The sequence below is a fragment of the Crocodylus siamensis genome, chromosome 3 (genome assembly GCF_052110815.1).
Source record: "Crocodylus siamensis isolate JL-2025a chromosome 3, ASM5211081v1, whole genome shotgun sequence".
NCBI lineage: Eukaryota > Metazoa > Chordata > Crocodylia > Crocodylidae > Crocodylus > Crocodylus siamensis.
In genome coordinates, this window is record NC_143397.1 from 233,122,823 (window position 1) to 233,148,982 (window position 26,160).

At 42.1% G+C, this 26,160-nt stretch overlaps 1 protein-coding gene across 4 annotated transcripts in view; it reads right to left on the bottom strand.

The window, feature by feature from the left end:
* The window catches only part of CSMD3 (CUB and Sushi multiple domains 3), a 1,311,906-nt gene that overhangs the window by 913,183 nt on the left and 372,563 nt on the right, over window positions 1-26,160 (bottom strand). For all 4 annotated transcript variants that reach the window (XM_090040525.1, XM_090040524.1, XM_090040523.1 and 1 more), the window contains exon 5: window positions 4,560-4,767. In XM_090040525.1, the coding sequence (XP_089896651.1) occupies window positions 4,560-4,767 (208 nt within the window). The remainder of the gene's footprint in view (window positions 1-4,559; window positions 4,768-26,160) is intronic.

A 26,160-nucleotide genomic window follows, 5' to 3' on the forward strand; every position in this document is an offset into this window, starting at 1 on the left:
TCCACCATAATTAATTGCAGGAATATTCCTGCGAAAGGCCAAACCCAGTACTGCAGCTATTTATATTTTTAAACATCTGAGTATGTATTAGTGGTTGGTGCTCAGTCTTTTAAAGTGGCAGGCCATATGCTTGTGACCCCACAGGCCACCACTCCACTACGGTAAGGGAGGAGAGAGGAACAAGGGAGGTGGTAGCCAGTATCAAAGGGAGGAGAGGGAGAGAGGTGGGAAGAGCTTGCACAGAGCTGATCTGTGCACCCTGGCAGGTGCTATGATTAGGGAGGAGTTCCTGCCCCCCCCCCTTACCAGCCCAGCAGGGAATATTTATCACCCCTAATTCAGTGTTTATCAGCTCATTAAGAAAACAGAGGGACATTACCAGCTATCTGTTAATCCTGTCTTTTGTCCCATGTGCCACAGCTTGGAAGTAGTAAGCATGTGGTCTGCTAGCTAATGCTGAGAGGTGTCTGTGAGGGATGGGGCAATGCCTGCTTAACAGAGTGGGAAGGGGAGATGGAGAGCAGAAACCATACTGACACCTACAGAGACTACTGGAGCTGCAGCCAGTGAGCAGTGGGGAGAGGGCAGAGTGCCCTGCCCAGACCACAGAGCATGCCAGGATGCTGGGGGTGTCTGGTTTATCTTAAACCAGCAGGGGGTCTGGGACAGACATTGCATAAACTGGTTTGAGCCAAATCAGTTAAGAAGTCTGATACTACATTCAACCAGGTTTGGCTGAAACCCATTTCAGATATTCTCAAACTGATTTACGTGCACTGAACAGTTGTTCTGTTACAGGTTTAAACCAATTTCTGATCACTTAAACCAGTTTGTGTAATGCCTGTCCCTAGCCTTAATGGACTGCTAAGGACTCCTCCCACACTGCCACTCCCACTGTGGACTTGCTTCTGTCAAACCAGAGGCTGCATGGCCAGGACCTCAGCTATGTCCACAGGCCTATGCATGGTTCTACAAACCATCCCACACAGACAGAAGGTGAATAAGCTCTCTGAAGAAGCAATGCCGTGCTTTGACTCTGCTAGCATTAGTATGACATGCACTGAATCTGCTGACACTGGATTTTACCAAATCCTTCTCTGCATTCATTTCCCTAAACTCCTTATTCCAGGTGGTTTCCCTAACTAATTCCCTTAGGTAATGAAAATTCTTCCTTTGGAATTAAGAAAGATCCTTAGTTATACACCAAAGTTGCTTATCCCTCCAGGTGTTTGATACGGATTTAACTCAGGACTAGGATTATTTTCCATGGTATTCTCAGAACTTTCCCAAACCATGGGCAGCAGGGATTCAGTGAAAGCTGGAAAATGACAAGCCTTTAGAAGTGGAAACTTGGCATGCGCACTATGGTTCTGCACTCCCAGCATAAGGTGTGGGCAGCAGTGTTGTGACAGAGCCAGGCTCCCAGGGCCAAGTGGAAGCAGCAACTCCTGGTTCATGAGCACATGTGGCTGCTGGCAGTACCCACTTTTTTTGCCCCCTTCCCTTCCTCTCCAAGTGGGTGCCTGGATCAGTTACCCCTCCCTAGTTGTACCACTATGCGTGTGGGGGGAAAAGGAAAGGGGCAGTCCAATAAGTGAAGTTCCCTGGATGACGAGCTAAACAATGCTCTGTTCTGTGCTCAGCTGTCTCTGGGACCTCCAAAGACAGGATCCCCCACAAAGCACCCTGGGATCACTGCATACTGTCTCTCTTGCTGCTGAGTACCAGTAATATATGCTCTTGCCATGCTCTGCAGTGCCATGCTCTGAACTAGGGGCTCTTCAATAGCTGTAAACACTTGGCCTGCTACATTTTGTGGCACTACAGACTCCCCAGAAATTCTGGGCCATTAAAGAATCATTACCACACTCCTATTCAAACAGTATCAAAATGAGATGAAGATTTAGCTCTGGAATACAATGCAGCTTGATGGTTAGGGCCTTTCTGTGTAATAAGACAATTTACATACCATCAAGAAGAGGAGAGAGTAGAACCCAGGGTCAATGACCTCATTCTGGAGGTGAGGGGTATGATCACAACCAGTAACTCCTCTTTTCCTCCGCTTTTGTTAGTATAGCCTGTCATTTCCTTTGATTTCTTATAAATGCCCCAGAACAAAATATTCCATTTCAGATCAAATGTAAATGTTTCTCTTATTTTCGGTAAGGAAAAAAAAATCATTTCATTTTTTGTTTGGCTGCTGAGCTGAATAATCAGTTATTCATCTAGCTTTGTTCATCAGCTGTCAAAACCAGCAGCCTATTTAAAATTACATCAAATGGAGAATAGCTGAGAGAGATTACTAGGTGATTTTAGCAGCTTTTTTGGTATTTTATTTAAAAGACATATCTTTAAGAAAGACTTAGCACAATTATTTTTCTACATGAATACTTTGCAGCTGGAAAGACAACAGTTGCAATGATTCATGTGGAATTCTATTTCCATTTGCTACCAAAACGCTAGTGGCTTTATGCACTTTTAGGTTGGTTGGTAGGTTTTGTTTGTACCTCACAAATAAAAAGTAGTAAATACTTTGTTATTTATGGAGATGGGCAGTAGGATTAGGGTGGATTTGTTTGCAATCAGTAGTTGTAGTAGCTAAATTAGATAATGAAATCTCAGAAGTGAATTAAAAAGATATTATTGATGGTTCAAGGACTTTTTTCATTTAAATAGGATTCCATGTAGTTATATATAATTTGTCCACTAGAGTAAGATAAGATATCAAGATCCTAATTGTAATCTTAGATATAGAAAATTGTATGCACACATCATAAAGTGATTATCTGGAGCTCAACCTCAAACTGTATTCTAAAGGGATATAAAGTATTAACACTGTAAATCTAATTAACAGATCTCTGTTAATTAAGTTCTGCAGATCTATTTTTCCTGGCATATGGAGAAGTACCTTTGCATAACTTAGTACGTCAATCTAATTTAGGGAATATGAATGACAAGTTAAGAAAAGAATGTTCCTTCAATCTGCTCTTCTAAATTAGCAATTATTAAATTACCATTTTAATGGTTTTTATTTTTTGTAGATATGAAAATACTTATATTATCTATATAATTTAACCCTGTTATATCATTTAAATATATTCAAAGATGACTTGGATTAGGAAAAACTTAACTCACAATCTGGAGCTTTATTTTAGACTACATACCTAAAATTTGCTGAAAAGCAAATCAAGACTGAACAATTTACAATTTAACTGATTCACATTCTTTTTATGCCATTTTTACCTCATTAATAATGATAATAAATTCCAGTTTAAAATTAATTAAGCTAAGAGGTAGTTTAGAAGATTTCATATCAACAGCTTGGAAAAAAAAAAATCAATAGCAAATCAGAACTTTTCAATACAGATAATTAACCCACATAAGTAGTTGCACGAATTAGCTTATAAATACCATTCATTAAAGCTGAGATTTCATCATTTACCTTGGAATATGTTACATAGTCTCTAGAAATAGAACATAGAGATCATATGTAGAAATAAAGTCTGCTCTTTCAAAAATTCTATTGTTGCCTAATTCATGAGTGGTCCTACTATAAATCTACCATGTGCATGTGTGAGAATATGCACGCGTGTTTCCGCAACACCCACCCCCCGCCCTGCATGCTCCTTACTAGATCCAACACCCATATTGCTTAAATAGTGGGCTCAATCTTATCGCCTTCAACATACCTATATTTTTGACAGTGGTGGAACCTCTGGACCACTGGATAAAAGGAGTGCAAACACTGAATAACTCCTTCTGAACCAGAGTGCCCCATCATACCTGAGGAACTTAAATTTTCTTTTTTTGTGTGTAGTTTGAATCAGTTAATAGAACAAAGAAGAAGATTTGTCTGATCCAAACATTCCAAGAGCATATGAAACTGGTGTAAATAACTTCCATATAGTTATAAAATTTCCAACACTACTTCCCTCAAAATTAACTACTCATCTTTTCCTGTGATTCTTGTACAAAATGAGTCAGATGCTAAAATGTTCCTTTAATTTTTCTATTGAATTAATTTTATACCAGTGCAGTTATATTCAAGCCAGGAACTGCAGCGACAACTTAAAGAAATCTGAGAACTGCTGTGACAACAAACTAAATATCTGAAGAAGAAAGAGATGCAGTTGGAGAGTACCAAGTGATGTATGTCAGAAAGGTCCATCTAGATTGGTCGGCTTTAGAGACATCCAACACTGTACAGGTTTAGAGACATCTTGGACAGTTTGTACTGTGATAAAGTATATTCTGATTCACTGCATTCAGAAACCCCAAGATATAGTTAACAGTTTATTTTTAAATGCAAATGCAGCAGAAATAAATAAATCAATCTAGCAATGTAACTAGGCAAATGAGTCTACAATGTCTTTTCATTTTGAATTTCCATAGTTTGAGAGCTGCTTTACATATCTGATTAAAAGCTTAATTTACGTACCTAAATACAAATCAGATTTGTTTCAATGATACTGTAGTGTTATCAGGAGCAAAAGCTGTATGAACATGCCTATCTATTAACAATCACCTTTACAGGCTTAAAAATCTTTCAGGTTACTTACCATATTGTTGGAGGTTCAGAACCTTCTATTTCCAAGTAATCATACTTTTCTTCCATTTGAAAATCTGTAAATATTAGTGAAATGGTATCTCCAGGCTCTGCCACAATGGTCCATGTGCAGTCTGCATTATTATGATATTCATTTGGGAAACCGGGGCTGGAGACAATGCCACTGGATCCTCTCATAGTTCCTCCACATGCATCTTCAGCTGTTTGAAAAAATATATACAGGAAGAAAATATGAAGTGTTATTAGAAGTCTATCATGGTCACACTCCATTGCAACATTGTGTTACCTTCTCTGCAACACAAATAATTACTATTATGCTAATGTGTTTGGATAATTTATTATTTTATGGGAAACTTCTAATAAGCTGCCTTTGTGTGATTTTGATTAACTTTTCCCCAATTCATCTTCATGAAAAATGCTGTGAAAAATACCAAATAATTTATAGTTCTTACAGTTGTTTAACTCCAGACTTACTTCTGGATCAAATTTCTTAGCATTTGCAGGTTGCTGTGTATAGAATGCAACATTCATTCTTAATGTAAATTATATTGAAAAATAAGATTTCATTAACAAGGGCATGAATGCCCTGGCCATTCTGTGCTAATTGCACTATAATCACTTATTTCAGTGGCTACTTCTAATTTTTTATTATCAATGAAATCATAGACCTTTTCTTCATTTTTCCAGTGAAACAGCAAATGCTGCATAGCAGTTTTCAGATGAGTGCTGTTCATGGGTAATTTCTTGAATGTCATGTCCCTGACACCTTCATGGTTACGCTCTTTACAACAGTCTCATTTTAATGAGAGAGTTTTTTCAATAGATCATATATTTCAGATATGGCTGTACTTGTACACCTTTCCTAAAAATACATTTTATTTCATAATATATTCAGGGCTAGATACTAGTTTATGCAAAACACACTGGGAGGAGGGAGGTGGGGAAGTTAACTCACATACACAATCGCACTGAAGCCAATGGGACTAATCCTGTGAGCAAGTCCCATCTTTACACAGAGTTCACAGATTTTAGCCCTCCATAAACTGAGAGAAAATGAGTAAAGCGATGTGGCTTCCCTTTAAGAAATTCATATATATTCTAACATCTGAAAATTGATTTCAAGTGTGTTATGCTGCCAAAAATTAATAAAATTAATTCAAGTTGTAATGCTACCACTTTCAAAAATAGCCATACTTGCAGAGAAATAGAGTAATGTCACATTTGATCACAATAACTCAAACTTTATTACCCAAATATATTAAACACTTCTTTAACAGAATTCCTGCTTATTGTCAATTAAAGCACTAACATTAATAAAAGGTGAATAATAGCCAGAAGAGCTGACAAATTAATGCCAAGGTTAAAACACATTTATTTTTGAAAGAGTGTAACATCATTAGTGAGAAAGCTTTTAAGACTCCTAAAACACCTGCTTAGCTTCATGCTTGTCAGGGAAAAAATCCCAAATGGCTTCTATGATCCCATCAATTATGGCAGTTTTAGAAGTTTCAAGCGCTTGATTTTGCTCTTTAAAAGTACTGCTAAACTGCTTATATGATCATAGTCATTTTAAAGATAAAACATAATTTGGGATCAAATATCCAACATTTTTATTGTCCGCTCAGGTCAGTAGCATTTGAAAATGTACATTGCCCCTTATTACTGTAGGAATCAAACAACAGATGTGGTAACTTGGAATAACTTTACATGCATGTAGTTAAATAGAAATAAGCCACCTAATATTTCCTTACATGAATTAAAATGCCTTAAATTAAGGCAATTGAATTCTAAGAATCAAGACTGCTATTATTTTGAGTTTTATGCCTCATTTTTCTGTACAGTATTTTAGTATCTAGGTACTATTGTATAAAATGCAAAAATTCTTTTGAAGGAAATCAAGGTTGCAAAGTCAAGTGCTCAAAAGTTACATAATATCAGAATTAAGGTTTCTGGTGCAATCATAATTTAGTCCACTTGTGCATGTGCATTATAATATAATCTTTAATTACACTATCACATACTCCTTTTTTTTTATATTGGGCTTTGTATTATTGAGTGCACAGAACGGGCACTTCTCCATTAATGAGAAATTATATAATATTCCATTTTTTCATCATTATTCAATGCGTATACTCATGCCCCATTTCTCACATAGTAATCAAATCATGCTCAAAAGACAGAATTATTAAATTTCCCCTGCTCTTTTTTTACTGCTTTATGACATTTGAGTGCTTTAGAAACATTAATTTATCTATCTTCACAAAACCTTGCTGAGATCATGTGGTGGTATTATCTCCATGTTACAAAAATATTAAAAGGCAGAAATATGCATTAATTCTGGATGCCAAATTTGAGATGCCTAAACCTGGTTATTTTCATTGTCCTTAATAACATGTAACAATTTCCAGGTTCAAGGCACAGTTCCCCAGGAACTTCAGTTGCAATTGTAATGGCTCAGGATCTACAAATTAGCCTCAGCAAAGCAGGCTTCAGTCGATGAAGATGGTGATGCCTCCACCTTATTCTCTAACTCAGAAGAAGTAAAACAGGGCTATGACCTAGCTCCACAGCTTGTTTTTATTACATTTCTTCAAGGACTTGAATAAAGGATTATACAAACATGTTAATACAGATGACAAATTCATATAATCTTTACTACCTGCTATCAAAAACAGAACTAGTTCTGAAGAATTGGTTTAGGAATGTTTGCTGATGATTGTGCCCTATTTGCTGGATAGAGTACAAGAACCATTTTCCTTGACTTGCAAAATATATTCCTGTTAATACAGCCCAGGATGCTATTGGCACCTTTTTTTTTTGCAATAAAGAACACTGTTGACTTATATTCAACTGATGGTCCACTACCTATAGTACTATTTTCCCCTTGGAATCTATAAGTATTTAAAAATAGGATTTATGTCAATGTCAGTTTCTGATATTTCTGAACCATACCTGGTTAGATTATTTTTTGCCATAATAGTGTGTTTACTACCATCAGCATAACATAATATATATAGAACATGTTTGTGTGTTATTCACCCTCATAAAAAAAACCTAAGTTCAAATAAAAAAATAGCATGAGCTATTTATGAGCCCCAACCAACCCTCAGCTCTTTGTCTTTCCATAGGCCTGCACAGAATTAAAACTCAATGTTTTTAATTGGATGTAAGGTTTTCTCATAGTTGACAAATCAGGGGGTTTTAAGTCTTCACCATCCTAATGGCTTGGGTTATCTTGCAGGAACTCTACCTCAATATTTTGTTAGTTTCTGCAATAATGTACTCAAAACCCAGAGCTTTTAAAACAATATTCTCTCACTTCTTCAGCCTGTTTTTCAAATACGTGCTCTTTTAGTCCCCTTTTTATCTTTCTTCAAGGTCTGTGTAAGTTTTGCAAGCTCTCACTCCTTAATTGAGAACCAGCACAGCATTGTTTCCTGGAACCTGTGTCTTCTTCTCTTTAGCCCTAGTCTATGTGGCCCAGGAGTTCTTTCCCTACTATTCCAGGGCTCCATATTCCTTCTTCTTGCTTTTCTATCTTCTAGCCCTGTTTTCCATAAGCCAAACATTCTCTCAAATACTCAGCAGCTTTCAGAGGTTTTCTTCCAGAAGAAATAGAGTAGGCAAATAGGGCACAATCATCAGCAAACATTCCTAAACCAATTCTTCAGAACTAGTTCTGTTTTTGACAGCAGGTAGTAAAGATTATATGAATTTGTCATCTGTATTAACATGTTTGTATAATCATGATTTTAACAACATTAAATATCCCAAATTCCACACCCAGAAGTGTATATGCACACAATATTTTATAGTCAGATCCAAGACACTTGTAGGAACAGATACCATGAAATCAAGAATTAAGGAATGGTCCAAAGTGCCTAGATGCTGAGCAAGGATATACCTGATAGGAAACTCTACACAGTGAAGTATGTCCTTCCTTTTCCTTCGAATTGAACAGTCTGAGTTAAGCTACCTCCCAGTTCCCTCCAAGATCACAACAGAGCTTATAACTGCTGATCTGAATTCTGAGCACGTTTAGAAGCTCAACCTAGGGAAGTTTCCACATCAAAATGGAATTGTCTCTAAGTATTTCATGAGGGGTTTTTCACTCAGATGCCTAATTTTCATCAAACACTTGTTAGGTCATCTGAACAATTTTGATTTGGCTCTTACTCTCCTGTATTTATATTAGCCTAAGTAACTGTATCATCAGCTTTTCCCTTCTTCTTTCATTTCCTTTTCGTATTGTTAATTTTGCATTCCGTTGGCCTTGATCCAATAAGTTGGTCCTTGTAAACAGATTGTTTTATGTATGTAGAGGCCTAACTGACATCAACTTGCTGGAAAAGGACATTGTAGCAGGCTGTGTGTTTTCAGGGGGCTTGTAGCAGCATGAATGATTTCAGGGGCTGCATCTAGCTGCAGCCAGCAAACAAGTGATTGCAAGCTCACTAGCAAGACTATCCCAGCTGCAAGCTGCAAAAATTGATTACAGGCTGCCTAGGGAATGGGACCAGCTGCAGCAGATAACTAGCTGGCATCCAGGCAGCTAAAAGGGGCTGCCAGGGAGCAGAGCTAGAGTTAGTCATAGAGAGTCAGAGTTGTGGGATGAAAGTTGGAGCGCTGCAAGTACAGTGTATTGGGTGGGAGAGATCCAGTGGGTCTGCTCATGGAGGAGCTGGGGACTATGCTAGGAAAACCTCTCTCCCAGAGGACTGTGAATGCAACAAAGAGACTGTAAGTGAGCGCTTCCTGTATGTGGCTGAAGGAACTGGATAGACAAGGAAGAGAGCATGTACGTGACAGTAGAACCATACCTGAGGACTCTTTGGGACTGGAAGAAGACCCCACATGGTAAAAATGTTTGGTTTATGAACCATGTTGTTTATGTTGACTAAGAAGTTTGCCCTGGGGGAGTAAAGATACTTGGGAAAGACTGTGAGCAAGACTGTTTGAGTGAGCAAATCCTTGAACCCACTACAGAAATCTCTCTTTAACTGCAATGTCAAGTGTCATCAGACTCTGTGGTACCGTAGAGCTGCTGCTGTTCAAATTGAAGTCAACAGAAGTTCTGTCACTGACTTCAAAGGAAGACAACCCAAGACAAATACGAGAAAAAAATCAAAATGATTCATAATATATGGTGACTGGGGGCAATGTGGCATTTACATATAAAATTCTCTTGACAACAGGATATATAAGATATTCAAATAGCATAATTTCTTAGCCATCCGTTATGAAACAAAATAAACAGAACAAAAACAGTTGAGAAAAGTAAAGCAATCAATTATAATGATAATGTACTACCTAGGGATAAGCTCAGCAAATATGTAGGAACAATAAAGAAAGAGAGGATGGATGGATCAGTGACTAGGACACTACATTGAGCTGTGGGAATCCCCAGCTCATTTCTCTGTTTTGCTATAGCGTCACTGTGATCCCAATAAGCCATTAAGATCCTGCTTAATAAAGTTACTTACACAGCTGTTACCCACTGATTCCAACTAGAGTTACTCACAACCACAACAACAAAAATCTAGATTGGGCTTGATCTACAAGCCACAAATTCTGGAGACCATATTCTGGTGGTACTTCCATATTGTATGGTAAAGTTATTTGGGTTTTTTAGGTTCTTTGTATATCTATAAGCGATCCAGCTTGTTCATGTTGGTACTTCTCTGTTGTTTGAACTTTGCAGTGATCTGGATCTCCTGCAAAGCTGGAACACTAGGCTGCCAAAACTGCAAGAGTCATGGGACCAAAAAGAAAACGGGCAACAGGGGGCACAACTATACAAGACATTTACCGTATTTGACAGGGTATAAGTTAAGGTTTGACGTCCAATTTTTAACTCTTAAAAAATAATTCAACCTTGACTTATACAGCATAATACCATCCCCTGCGAGTGACACTGGGCTCAGTGTTCAGCTGGTGCAAACCCATCCCCTGTGAGTGGCACTAGTACAGCCCATGCAGCACCACTCACAGGGGATAAGGCCACACCAGCTGATCACTAAGCTCAGTGCTGCTTGCAAGGGATGTGCTTGATGCTTGGCTACCATAGCCCTATCCCCTGCAAGCAGTGCTGCTTGAGTTGCAGCAGTGCTGCTTGCAGGGGATAGAGCTGCACCAGCCAAGCACAAATCCCAGAGCTGCTCACAGGGGAAGAGGCCACACCAGCTGAGTGCTGAGCGCATCCTCATTTCCTGCAAGCAGCACCAGGTTTGGCATTTGGCAGCACTGCTCGCAGCAGATGGGGCCAAGCTTTCCTTAGCCAGTATGGCCCCATCTTCTGCAAGCCTTGTGCTGCTTGCAGGGGACAGGGAATAGGGTAGGCTTTCAAGGGAAGGGGATGGGGCTGAGCTCAGCACTTATCTGGGGACACACTGCTTCCAGGGGACAGGGATGGGCTCAGTACTTGGCTGGCACGGCACCACTCACAGAGGATGAGGCCATGCCGGCTGAGTGCTTCACCTGGCCCTAACTTATATACTGTGTCTATGAAAATCCTTACCTTTCAAATTGGAAATCCAGGGGTTGACCTATACACTGTGAAATACAGTACTGTGCAGTAGACTAATTAGCTGCACAGTATATGTCATGCATCTATACATGCACCTGAATTAGGCTGGACTTAATTAATTCTGCAGCAGAAAGGTACTTTCCCCCCAGTATGACCCCAGCTGACTTCCTGCCCTTTGGGCAGGGGGCTGGACTCGATGATCTCCTGAGGTCCCTTCCAGCCCTGATGTCTATGAAATCTATGAAATAAGTATCCCATCTGGACAAAACACTTACAGGTGAAACTTTCAAAAACAACTTATATGCTTTGGAAGATCACACTGCACCTTTTTTAAAGACTGAACTGTCTTTGCTGTGCCAGGAGTTAGGCAAATTTTCTTGAAATACTAACTTGAAAATCTGATGTAAAAATATAGATGGGAAAGTATATACAGATTGCCAAGATCAGGTAGGTGAAGGCTGCTATTGAATCCCGCCCCCCCCCCCCGCCTCCAACCAGGCTTCTCTTCTCCAGACTAAAGAAGCCCAGTTCCCTCAACCTCTTCTCATAAGTCATGTGCCCCAGCCCCTCCACCATTTTTGTTGCCCTCCACTGGACTCTCTCCAATTTGTGCACATCCTTTCTGTAGTGGGGGGGGGCCCAAAACTGAACACAGTGCTCAAGAGCACTGGGGCCTCACCAGTGCTGAACAGAAGGCAATAATCACTTCCCTTGACCTACTGGCAACACACTTACCAATGCATCCCAGTACGCAGTTAGCCTTCTTTATAACAAGGGCACACTGCTGGCTCATAATGAGCTTACTGACCACTGTAACCCCCAGGTCCTTTTCTGCAGAGCTGCTGCCCATCCAGTCAGCCTCCAGCCTGTAGTGGTGCATGGGATTATTCTGTCCTAAGTGCAGGACTTTGCACTTGTCCCTGTTGAACCTCAAGAGATTCCTTTTGGACCAATCCTCCAATTTTTCTAGGTCACTCTTAATCCTAGTCATAACCTCCAGTGCATCTACTACTACCCTAGCTTGGTGTCATCTGCAAGCTTGCTGAGGGTGCACTCTATGCCACTTCCCAGGTTGCTGATGAAGACATTAAACAAAACCAGCCCCATGACTGACCCTTGGGGCACTCTTCCTGATACTAGCTTCCTTAATTGATCATTAGGGCGGTGTGAAACAGCACCATTTCGTTTCAACTTCTGTTTCACCATTTTGATGGAACAGTGTTTTATTTTGAATTTCATTTCAATTCAAAACCACTGTTCCATTTTGTTTTGTTGAAACTGTTTTGACACTGTTTCGATGTTTTGCCCATAGGCTATAATGGGGAATCCCACAACTGCCTATAACTGTCATTTCTTGCCTGATGCCAATGAAAAAAGTAGAAATGGCAGCCCCTGCTAAGGCCACAAAGTCTGTCAAGTTTCAAGGAGATAGGCGTAGGGGTTTCTGGGAAACTGCACACCAAGCTGCTGACAAGCAAAACTTGGAGCGTGTGACTGTGTGTGTGTGTGTGTGTGTGTGTGTTAAGGCACAGCTGTTTTTCCATCCCTCCCCCAGAGCACTGGGATTGGAAGGGACCTCAGAGAAGGATCACAGTCACTGGCCAGCTACACATGTAACTATCAGTCCTCCCCTCTCTTCCCCCTCCCTAGCCTTAATTTCTGTTTCCCTGCAAGCAAGCCCAGCTTTGAAACTCGAAATGTTTCAAAACTTTTGAAAGGTTTTGACTGCCCTGATTTCATTTTGAGGTTGTTTCCAAGCTTTTCATTTCATTTCAATTTCATTGTTTTGAGTTTGAAATGAGTCAAAACAGCTTCGAAACAAAACACCCAGTGAAATTTCACATAGCCCTATTGAATACTAGTCTCTAAGCCTGATGCTCCAGACAGTTTTCTATCCACCTTAAAGTCCATTCATCCAGCCCATACTTCCTTAGCTTGCCTGTGAGAATGGGTGGGAGACCATATTAAACACCTTGGTAAAATCAAGGTATACCACATCCACTGGTCTCCCTGCATCCACAGAGCCAGTCATCTCATCATAGAAGGCAATCAGGTTGATCAGGCATGACATGCCCTTGGTGAATCCATGCTGACTGTGCCTAATCACTGTTTTGTCCTCCAAGTGCTTAGAAATGGATTCCTTGAGGATCTGCTCCATAATATTTCAAGGGACTGAATCTCTTGATTCTCCTTTCTCCCTTTCTTAAATATGGGCACTAAGATTGCCCTTCTCCAATCATCTAGGACCTCTCCTGATCACAATGAGTTTTCGAAGATGATGGCCAATACCTCTACAGTCACATCAGCCTACTCCCTCAGCACCCTCAGGTGCATCCCATCTGGCTCCATGGACTTGTACACATGCAGCTTTTCTAAATAGTCCTTAATGTGTTCTTTCACCACTGAGGGCTGCTCACCTCCTCCCCAAAATGTGCTGCCCAATGCAGTAGTTTGCGAGCTAACCTTACCTTTGAAAAGAGAAGCAAAAAAGGCACTGAGCACTTCAGCCTTTTCTGTATCCTCTGTCACAAGGTTGCCTCCTCCATTCAATAAGGGACTTACACTTTCCCTGCCCCTTGTCTTGCTACTGACATACTTGTATAAACCCTTCTTATCCTTCACATCCCTTGCTAGCTGCAACTCTAGTTGTACTTTGGTCTCCCTGACTTCTTCCCTGCATGCCCAAGCAATGCTCTTATATTCTTCCCTAGTTATTCATTCCAATTTCCACTTCTTATAAGCTTCCTTTTTGTGATTAGGTTACTGAAGAGTTCCCTGCTAAGCCAAGCTGGTCTTCTACCACACTTGCTAGTCTTCCTGTGCATCAGGATGGTTTGTTCCTGAACTCTCAGTAAGGTTTCTTTAAACTACAGCCAGCTCTCCTGGACTCCTCTCCCTCTCAGTTTGGCTTCACAAGGGATCCTGCCCATAAGTTCCCTGAGGGAGTCCAAGTCTGCTTTTCTGAAGTCCAGGATCCTTACTGTACTGCTCTCTATCTTGCCTTTTCTCAAGACTGAACTCAATCATTTCATGGTCACTGCCGCCCAAGTTGCCTTCCACTACTACATTCCCCACCAATTCATCCCTGTTTGTGAGTGTAATAGGCCAGAGCCCTGTTACTAAGGGTGCAGGTGATTCTGAACAGCCCCACACTGGAAGCACTCCTCATGCCAACCCCAGACCTGGAAGGACTCCGCAAAGTCTCACCAGATAGGTTTGGGAATGCAGTAAGGCTCCCAGCAAGGGACCTCACACAGGTGTGGTGAATGAGGAAGAGTTAGCCATATGCATTCAGCACCAGCAGGAGGAAAAATAAAAGATGGTAAAAACAGCTTCAAGGGGCTGCACCCGGTTGGGAGCAGGATACCTGGGGTTACCAGGATTAGGTAGCTGTGGGGAGTGGCCTAAGACCAGGGATCTTGCCTGTTCCTTTGTTTGTTTGCTTGTTGTTCATTTTCTTTGTTTGTTTGCACAAGCCAGCAGGCTCTGCAAAGCCTCTGAAAGAAAAGAGGTAACCAGAAGGGGAACCCTGGGAAGACCTGCTGGATGACAGCTAAGTGCTAGTTTATTTGTTGAACTATTTTTGCTCATTTTGCATTTCTGACAAGCCCCAGTGGCCTCAGGGTGTTATCTATTAGCCCAGCTGCAGCAAAAGCTAGGGCCCTAAACAGTGGGTCCTTAGCCAATGCCAGCAGCAAAAGTAAAAATGGTCAGCTCCACTAGCCTGCCCAAACATGCCCTGCTGTGAACTTCTCAGAATCTGCCCATAGCAGCTTACAGTGAGTAGCAGGTCAAGAAGAGCATGGCACCTATTTGGCCACTCCAGCACTTGCACCAGGAAGTTGTCTCCAATTATGAATGCTGGGTGCCCCCAGAGGCGGAGGGGGGGGGGGCACAGCGACTACTTGCAGGTGATGGTGAAGGTGTTGGTGATAGGGACATGGTGACAGCAAGAGGGGAGCTCCCTCAGGTGGCTGCGACAATGTTGATGGCAGGGGGGATGAGCGCTGACCAGCAGTTAGCCACCACCCACAAATGCTGCCAGTCGTGGTGGCCACCAACAATAAAAGACCATCTGCAGACACCACCAGCAGTGTCAGCAGTGAAGGGAGGGAAGTGGCAAGTGATGATTGCCCACAGGCACTGCCGGCAGTGTTGGCAGTGTTTTTTGCAGGGGGTGGACTGCCAAGCTCAGGGGCTGCATGTACACCTGCGTGCACCCCCTGTGCATCGCCAATGTCTCCAGTATCCTCCAAAAACTTCCTAGATTGCCTGTTCACTGCTGTATTGCCCTCTGAGCAGATGTCAGGGTAACTGAAGTCCCCCATGAGAACCAGGGCCTGTGATCAGGGAACTTCCACTAGCTGTTTGAAAAAAACCTCATTCACCACTCCCCCAGGGCCTGGTGGTCTATAGCTGGCCCCCACCAAGACATCACCCTTGTTGGTCTCCCCTCTGAGCCGGAGACTCTCAACAGGCCCATCTCCAGTTTCATACTGGAGCTCTGAACAATCATATAGCTCTTTTACATGAAGTGCAACTCCTCCTCCACTTTTCCCCTGCCTGTTCTTCCTGAACAGTTTGTACACATCCATGACAGTGCTCAAGTCATGCAGGCTCCCACTTAGTCTGTGTTTTTCCAATCACATCATAGTTTCATGACTGTGCAAAGACTTCCAATTCTTCCTGATTGTTTCCCAGACTCTGTCCATTTGTGTACAGGCACCTGAGGTAACTAGTTGATTGCCCTGATTTCCCAGGAAGTATGAGAGCACCACCCCTGTTGCCCCTCCTGCTTGCTGTTCCTCCAGGTCTCCCACTTCTCCACTTACTTCACCACATATCTGAGGTTTCTTGCATATTACCATAGTATCTGAGTGCATCTTGATTATCAAATTTAAAAAATCCTTTTTTTCTCTCTCCTCTTTCTGTGGGGCATTGCTATGTTACCATTTTTTTTCATTGTGTGTCATATCTAGTGCTTCTGGCTAAATCACAGTAAAAGTAGAAACAAATCAAATCACACATAGTGAGAATTACTTTCCAAATTCAAACTGATTTTTTTAATTCTCACATGTGAATGTTATCTTCATGCCCTGGCCAGAACTGCTCCTTAATTTATTTCCCTTATTTAATTTCCTTTTCCTTTATTACTTAGTCTTAGTTTTCTGCTTTAGCTGGTAGATGCCATTGGTACTCTCACTGTACAACATAAACACCAGGCTGAAAGTTGCAGGAGGACCATTGATGAAAGCAGGTCAAATTTATAATTGATTTACAGCCAGTGCAATCTCACTGACATCAAAGTGAATTCAGTAAGACTGCATAGTAAGTCAGGGGTTGGTTAATTTGCATTTGAAGACTAGGTGACTCAAAACACCAAGTATTTACTTTACACTGAATAGTTCAAATGACTTATATCATCCACTCTGGTCTTACAGAAAGAAAACCTTAATGATGAGCAACAATAATTTCAATACAAAATGGAGATATGGTGAGCAGGGAAAAAATGTTAATTACTTTTCAGGTTTAAACAATGACAAGTAAATGTGTGATTGTAAGTGAGATATTTTCACTGTATGTAGGCAGCTCCATGTAGCAGCCAAAAGAGCAAACAGAACCCATCAAGGCATGAAGAGAGCTTTTGAAAGAGCCACTATCATCTTCTCTGTACATTGATCTCAGCCACACAGTGTGCATGAAATTAGAAGGCAACTACTTGCCTATTGCACTTAGGACAAGGGCCAGACTACTCTTTTAACCTTTTTTTTGAGCTAGTACCTTATTTCAAAACAGTTAGCAAAGCCATCTAAAGAAGCGTTGGAATCTCTGATGCCTTTTAAACATCTGTCAGTAGCATTAATTTTAAATATTAATCTTGAAATCCTTCATACATTTATTATACTTGGCTCTCATAAAAGGCTTTTCATCTAAAGATCAATGAGGACTTTAGAAAGGCAAGTACATGTCAATAACAGGAAATTTCAATATCTCTTAATGGAGATCACATTTTGTAGACAGCATGGTTTGTGTGTTTTTTCTAATATAGTCTATTTCTAGTTTTACACATACTGGGGGGATTTTGAACTCTTTTGCACATATTTTGGAGTTGACCATTGGCGTAAAGTAATCATAAAGTTAGTACTGGAAGAGAACCAGCATTATGGATCGTAATTGACACCCGATAATTGCTGGCATGGATGTAACAAGAGCTTCTATATACACTTAAAATCCTGGCTTCTGCATTTAGGCATGTGGAAACTCAGTGAAATGTAAATCATCCCTCAGGTAGCTTCAATTTACACTGGTGGAGAAAACTGGTGAACAGATAAACCATCAGTAGCCACTTTTGCAATATCCATTCTGAGCTGCACTAAAAGAGCTTATGCCACATCCACAGATACCAAACAAAAAGAGGGTCTAACATTTTAAAATAAGCAAATAATTAGTATTGGTATTTTTAAAGCAATATTAGAAGCTCCAGCACATGCATTTGGCAAATGTGCCAATATTTCCCCCTACCATTTAAAACTTAATGTATGGCTTCCTGTTTCAGTTGTTACCAAGGCATCTATCAACCTGGCATCTAAATGCCAAAATTCCTGTTGGGTGACTAAAAGAATAAAATAAATAAATAGATCAAAGGCCAGTCTCTCCCTGAACCATGTGATTCTTTATTGTCTGAACCTCCAATTTTAGCATAATTTAAAACATACACTAACCATTCACATTCACAAAGTAAGTACAAAGTTTAAGTGTGTTCAGTTGTTATTTAAATGGAAGCTGCTTGGTTGTCTTTTTTTTCCCCTTCCTGCAACAGTTCATGATTATTTGATGAAATGAGGTAGAATGAAGATTGGATGTAATTATGTAGATTATACTTTCTGATATTTTTCAAAGACGGTTACCCTTTAGCTACTATCCACATTCTAAGTATAAAAATGTTTTGTTATAAAATTCTACTAGTGTTATCTAAATAAGATTTTCAACCATTGATCACATTTAAAATTCAAAGTCAAGGGTAAAGAAAATAAGATTATCACCTCCAAGCAGTAAATTCTTGGTATGTGCAACTACCCAGTGTCTGTATTATACAGGCAGCATGCACAATTACAACTAAAACTATGTCAGCACTTCGATTGTAATCTCCATTTTTTTCCCCCAGAAGTTTGCAATTCAGCCCAAAAAAATTACTCAGCTAGAAATAAGCCTCAAAGGTTTCAGCATAGGCTTATGTCCAGCTCTTCTGTCTCCACACACTTTTTTCATTTTCTTTCACTTTATGTATGTGTATTAATCACCTCTATTTTTTAAATTTTATAATTATTCAACCTGTGAAAATAAATAGTGTGTATGTATACGTGTGTGTGTGTGTGTGTGTGTGTGTGTGTGTAAATAAATAAATAAATAAAATAAAATAATCGGCCCTTGGTATTGGCCAAAAATAATTTTTAATGGTGCACCCCATATATAAGGGGTGCACCATTAAAATTTCTTTTGGCCAATAGTAAGGCCTGATTATTAATCAGACATATCGACCAATACCAGTCCAATACCTAATATGCAGCCTGGCAGGTGCAGGGGTATGAGGAGGCAGATTGAAGCCCCTACAGTGAGAGAGGGAAGGAGTGGGGCTGGGGCTGGGGCTGGGGCAGGGGCTGGGTCAGGGAAGGTGCTGCCCAGCTGGGGCAGTGCAGGGCACAGGACAAAACGACAAGCTGCTCTCTGGGAAGTGCAGGGGTAGGGATGGGGGGCAGCTTCCTACTGCTGCATGCACCCTTGGGGGAGGCATTGGGGGCATGTGCCCTCCAGATTTGTACACGAGTGATGGCAGGCTGCCCAATGTGGGCTTAGGGCCAGGACCTGCACCGGCCTCTTCCCAGTGTGGGGCATTGTACCCCTGGGAAGGATTTCATCCACCTCATGCAGAGGGGTAAGTCCCTGTTCTAGATAGGGCTTTAAACTAAGATCACCAGGGGATGGGGAAACACTGATGGGAGCATGCCTGAGGACCAGCACAGAAGAAAGCTTTGAAGTTGTGGACACTAGAAGAGCCACTCTTGCAAGGGCTGAGGGAATGGTTCTCCCTCAGTGTGACAGGAAATCAAGGGTCTCAGCTGGAAGACTCAGGTGGTTCTACACTAATTCCAGGAGCATGGGGAACAAGCACAAGGAGGTAGCCCTCCTACTCTCCAGTGGGCATTATGATCTAGTAAGGAGTATGGAGACCTGGTGGGATTCCTCACATGATTGGAATGTAGCCATAGAGGGCTACACCCTGCACAGAAGAGACCGAGTAGCGAAGAAAGGTGAAGGTATAGCTCTCTATGTGAAAGAGCAATACATCTCCTTGGAGGCTGACATTGACTCCAAAGAAGAGCAGTTTGAAACCATCTGGGTCAACCTATGGGGTGGGGGGTGAGGCATGGTGAGAGAGGCCTAACTGTAGGCATATACTACAGACCACCAAACCAGGGAGAGGAACTTGATCTGGAATTCTGTCAAGAACTGGCAGAGGCCGCATGCATATAATCATAGGTCATCATAGGTGACTTTGGTTATTCAGACATCTCTTGGGAGGAACACTTGGCTAATTCAGATCAGTTGTGTTGCTTCCTTACCTGTATTGAAAAGCTCTGGCTGACTCAGGAAGTGCACAGGCCAACCAGAGGGAACACTCTCCTAGACTTGGTCTTTCTCAAAGGAGAAGATCTGGTGAGTTACTTGAATAGAGGGAGCCTGGATGGCAGTGACCATGAAACCATCACATTCACTGTCTGTCACAAGGCAGGCAAATCATCCATCAGGGTTGAAGTTTTGGACTTCAAAAAAGTGAATTTCAACAAGTCAGGGCAACAGTACGGGAAGCTCTGAGGGACCAGGGACTGAAGGTGAATGGAGTGCAGGAAGAGTGGTCATTCCTCAAGGACACAATCAAAGCACAAAAGTCCATTGCCATGAGGAGAAAAGGTAGCTGAAGGGCTGGTAAGCCCTCTTGGCTTAATAGGGATATCATGGTCCTCTTGAAAAAGAAGAAAGAGGCATGCATACAATGGAAGCTTGGGACAGTCCCCAAGGAGGACTATACAACAACAGCCCACACTTGTACGGAGCAGATTAGAAAGGCTAAGGCAGTGACTGAACTTAAACTAGCAACAGAAAGCAAAGAAAATAAGAAGTCCTTCTTTAGGTATGTAGGGAACAGAAAGAAGACAAATGGGAGTGTGGGGCCATTGCTTAACAAGTCAGGACAGCTGGTTACTGACGCTCAGGAGAAAACTGAACTCCTGAAGGACTATGTTGCCTTGGTATTTCACTAGACTAAGCAGAAAATCATACTGGATCAGATTCAAGTATCCCATCACGTTCTCAGGGGAAAATAGAGGATTGTGGGCCCAACAGCTCAACAGATAGGTGAGTAGGAAGTGGGCTGTGGGGTAGGGCCCAGAGAGTTCTAATGAACAGATCTGTCTCATCCTGGTGAGAAGTGGCCAGTGGTGTCCCTTAGGTGTGCTTGGTCCAGTGATTTTCAACATCTTTATCAATGATTTGGATGCAGGGTGAAGAGCTATCTGCCCAAGTTCACAAATGACACCAAGTTATGGGGGAGTGTGGTCACACCTGAACATAGGCTGCAAATTCAGGCCAACCTAGACAGGCTGGCAAGTTGGGCAGATTGGAACCAGATGAAGTTCAGCATTAAGAAGTGTAAAGTGCTCCATCTGGGGATGAACGATCCCCAACATACAGGCTCAATGGTGCCAAACTGACTAGCACCACAACTGAAAGGGACTTGGGATAATAACAGCCTATAGTATGAACATGAGCCATTAGTACAATGCTGTAGCCAATAGCGCAAACAATACTCTGACATGTGTCACAAGCAAAACCAAGGAAGTGATTCTTTGACTTTACTCAGCATTGGCAAGACTGCAGCTGGAGCATTGTGTCCAGTTCTGTGTGCTCCTCTTGAACAAGGACAAGTAAAAGCTTGTGGGAGTCCAGAGATGAGCCACCTGTATGATCAGAGACTTGCAAGGCAAGCCATATGAGGAAAGGCGGAGGGACTTGGACCTGGGGCTCTACACCTAAAAAAAGAGAAGGCTGAGAGGGGACTTGGTAGCAGCTTACTGCTATATCAAGGGGATACATCAAGGGCTCAGCAAACAACCATTCATCAGGGGACCCTTGGGGAAAACCAGGAGTAATGGCCATAAACTCCTGGAAAGCTGCTTCAGGCTTACCACTAAGAAAAACTTCTTCACATTTAGGATGTCCAGACTGTGGAATAAGCTCCCACCAGAGGTGGTGCAATCACTACCCTGGAAATCTTCAAGAGGAGACTGGTTGGTCACCTTGCTGGGGTCACCTGACCCAAGTTGTATTTCCCGGCTAGTGCAGGTGAGCTGGACTGGATGATCTTGTGAGGTCCCTTCCAGCCCCTTAAAATCTATTAATCTATGTGGGGGGAGCTGAGCTGGGGCTGTGTTGGAGTGGGTGGGGTGAGGCGGGTGGCAGCAGTACTGGAAGGGGGGGTCTATGGGGTGGACTACAGCACCCACAAAATTCACCATCCCCCCCATAGGCTGTCCTCCCAGTACTGCTGCCACTCACCCTGAGCACAGACCCAGCCCAACCTCCCCGCCAGGAAGAAGCCAGAATAGCCCCTGATTCTGAACCTGCAATGGGCAGCCCACCCTCATCTGACACACAAATCAATTCCTCACCCAGGGATGCATGCAGAGGCAGGGAGATGCACCCTTTCCTGGTCCTCCGCACTCTCCGGACAAGCTGCCTACAGCTCTGTCCCAGCTGGGCAATACCTGCCTCTGCCACAGCCCCACTTCCTCCACCACTGTGGGGGCCTCGATCTGCCCCCTGCTGAACCTTCCCTTCCCTAAGCCCCTCCCCCCGACAGACTTACTGAGCAGATGCTGTTCTTCAAGCTGCTGAACTACGCTCCTGGCTGCATGCATACTGAAGTTGTGCACATGAACATGGCATTTATCGGTGAGATTATTGACTATACTGTTGAAAAAAAGCCAATTCCTGATAATATCAATTTTCCTTTATTGGTGTTGATCCAATATGGACCAATATATTGGTGCACTTCTAAATTATGTATATAATATAAAAATATAAAATTCATTTCCAAGATTGATTGCTACAATAACACTGGGAAAAGTCCAGGTCTGTGCCTTGACCCCTGAAAGCTAAACTCGGTGGTAAGTGGTAACTTACTGAGGGATAAGCCATCACTAGTTAGCTTATGTACCATAAAGCCCTGACCCTCTTTACTGCACCATAATTTGTTCCTATGCCCATACATTAAGCTTGACTACAGGCTAAAATGGCCTCGGTTCTAGTAATCTAATACTGACAGCTGCAAACACGTATGTTATGCTTTACCACTGTGTGTTTTGACTGAATGGCCCATCTGCCCACTCCCTTATCTGGGAAATCAATTAATGGAAATTCATTGCCTGGCTAGACTCCTTTTATCAGCAATAAGACCTGCAAATACTCATCCAAAAATCCTATCTCAGTGTAGAGGTCTTTGACCTCACATTGGTCAGATAAATAAAGTTGTGTACCTCATGAGAACATGTACTCCCATTACATAAGATTTCTTTATTATTATTATTATTATTATTATTATTATTATAATAAATGCACTCTGGAATTCAGAGCAGAAAATATAATAAATGGCCTTTGAAATGGTAGTAGATAGACTATAAAAAAAGTTTGTCATTATATATTTTTAAAGTGTTGGCCAGCAACCCAAAATTCCTGAAAAATAATTGATGTGTTATACAGCCTGTAAGCAAGCTCTGTCCCCTACTTCTAAAGGCCTCAGACCAGTGATGCTTGGGCCATTTTACATTTCTGAGTGTGATGTAAGAGTTCAAGATATTGCTACAAACAAATAGATGCAATTTAAAACAGAAATAAAAACAATAATAAACAGTCTCAAAACCTTCAGTGTTTCATTTGCATTATACTTTATAGAAACATTTTTCAGATTTGTTAAAGGTTTTCAGTGAGAAATAGTAATTCAAAAACAGTTCATCTGTTTCAGAAAAGGCTTTGTGGGTAGAGAAAGTTTTACTGCTAGTCTGGAAGATACAAGAGAAAATTATTTTTAGATTTATTTTTACTGTCCTTTGAATTCCAGTGAGATGTGGGAGCTTGCCTTGAATGGGAAGTATTGATATGCTTTCAGGTAGTTATTTATAGATAGAAGAAGGTGGTATTGTGAACCATGGTAAAGAAACATGGTAAATGAGTTTTGTCTTATACTGATCATTTAAAGTTTATTCTTCTAAACTTTTCTAAGCTTTAAGGACTATCTCACTTGCAGAGATTGAGGAGTGGAAAAAAACAATTGGAAACACATCTGAAATTTATTCCCATATTGTGTTAATTACTTTGATTTAATCCTAAACACTAAACTATGGCTAGTTAGGTCATAGTTGACAGAACCGTAGAAAATTAGGGTTGAAATGGACTTCAGAAGGTCATCTAGTCCAACCCCCTGCTCAAAGCTACATCCTCCCCAACAACATCATGCTAGCCAAGGCTTCGTCTAACTGGGTCTTAAAAGCCTCCAAGGATGCAAAGTCCACAACCTCTCTGGGTAGCCTGTTCCAGTGTTTTATTACCCTCCTAATGGGAAAGTTCTTCCTAATATCTAAACTAAACTTCCCTTGCTGGAACTTGAGATTTTTGCTCCTTGTTATGACATCTGCCACCACTGAGAAAAGTCTATCTCTATCCTCTTTTGAACCCCTCTTCAAGGCTGCTATTAAATCCCCCCTCAGTCTTCTATTCTCCAGACTAAAGAAGCCCAGTTCCCTCAACTTCTTCACATAAGTCGTGTGCCCGAGCCCCCTCACCATTTTTGTTGCCCTCCACTGGACTCTCTCCACTTTGTGCACATCATATCTGTAGTTGGGGAGACCCAAAACTGAACACAGTACTCCAGATGTGGCCTCACCAGTGCTGAACAGAGAGGTATAATAACTTCCCTCGATCTGCTGGCAACACTCCAGCAATGCAACCCAGAATGCCATTAGCCTTCGTTGCAATAAGGGCACACTGCTGGCTCATATTCAGCTTATTGACCACCATAACCCCCAGGTACTCCTGAAGAGCTGCTGCTTAGCCAATCAGTTCCAAGCCCATATCAGCGCATGGGACTGTTCCATCAGCTCTACCCTCCAGCATATCTACTACTCCCCCAGCTTGGTGTCATCTGCAAACTTGCTTGTCTACTGCTTTCCCTGCATCCACGGAGCCCGTCATCTCATCACAGAAGGCAATCAGGTTGGTCAGGCATGACTTGGCCTTGGTGAATCTATGCTGACTGTTCCTTATCACCACCTTTTCCCTTCTCCAAGTGCTTAGAAATAGATTCCTTAAGGACCTATTCCATGACTTGCAGGAACTGAGGTGAGGCTGACCAGTCTGTAGTTTCTCTGGATCCTGTAACCACACTGGCCAGCTCGCTCAGTACCCTCAGGTGCACCCCACCTGGCCCCACAGACTTGTACACATCCAACCTTTCTAAACAGTCCCTAACCTGTTCCTTTGCCACTGTTAGCTGCTCACCTCCTCCCCAAACTGTGCTACCAAATGCAATAGTTTGGGAGCTGACTTTGCCTGTGAAGACTAAAGTGAAATAGGCATTGAGTACTTAAGCCTATTCTGCATCCTCTGTCACTAGATTGCTTTCCCCATTTTAGTAAGGGGCCCACATTTTCCCTGATCTTCTTGTTGTGGATATACTTGTAGCAACCCTTCTTGTTACCCTTCATGTCCCTTCCTAGTTGCAACTACAATTGTACTTTGGTCTTTCTGCATGCCCGAGCAATACTCTTATGTTTCTCCCTAGTTGTTTGTCCAAGCTTCCACTTCATATAAGCTTGCATTTTATGTTTTAGCTTAAGAAGAGTTCCCTCCTAGGCTAGCCTGGTCTTCTGCCACACTTGCTACTCTTCCTGCATATCAGAATGGTTTGTTCCTGTGCCCTCAGTAAGGTTTCTTTAAAGTACAGCCAACTAACCTGGGCTCCTCTCCCCCTCTCCTCGCCTCCCCCTGACTGTCCTCCCAAGGGATCCTGCCCATCAGTTCCATGGGTCAGTTGAAGTATCGCTGTCTAAAGTCCAGGGTCCATACTCTGCTGCTTTCCTTCTTTCCTCAGGATCCTGAACTCACTCATCTCATAGTTGCTACTCTCAAGTTGCCATCCACTTTTACATTCTCATTCAATTCTTCCATCTTTTTGCGTAGCAGGTCAAGAAGAGCACGGCCTGTAGTTGCCCTATCTACCACTTGCACCAGGAAGTTGTTTCCAACACTCTCCAAAAACTTCCTGGCTGGCCTATTCATGGCTGTATTGCCCTCCCAGTAGAAGTCATGGTGATTGAAGTACCTCATGAAGACCAGGGTCTGTAATTGGGAAACTTCTGCTAGCTATTTGAAGAAAGCCTCAACCACCACATCCTCCCAGTCTGGTGGTCTGTCGCAGATGGCCACCATAACATCACCCTTGTTGGTTGCTCTCCCTTCTGACCCTAACCCAGACACTTTCAACAGGTCTTTCTCTGGTTTGAAACTGGAGCTCTGAGCAATCATATGGCTCTTTTGCATAAAGCACAACTCCTCCTTTTCTCCCCTGCCTTTCTTTCCTGAACAGTTTGGACCCATCCATGACAGTGCTCCAGTCATGTAAGCTATCCCACCAAGTCTCTGTTATTCCAATTACATCATAGATCCACGGCTGCACAAAGAATTCCAGTTTTTCCTGCTTGTGTTCCAGGCTCTGTGCATTCCTGTACAGACACCTGAGGTAACTAGCTGATTGTCCTACTTTCTCAGGAAGAATGATGAGGCCTCCCATATTGCCCCCTCCTCCTTGCACTTCCTCCTGGTCACCCACTTCCCCACTTACCTCAGGGCTTTGGTGTCCATCCTCTGGCAAACCTAACTTAGTTTAAAGCCCTCCTCACTAGGTTAGTTAGCCTGTCTGTGAAGACGCTTTTTCCTGTCTTCACCAGATGAATCC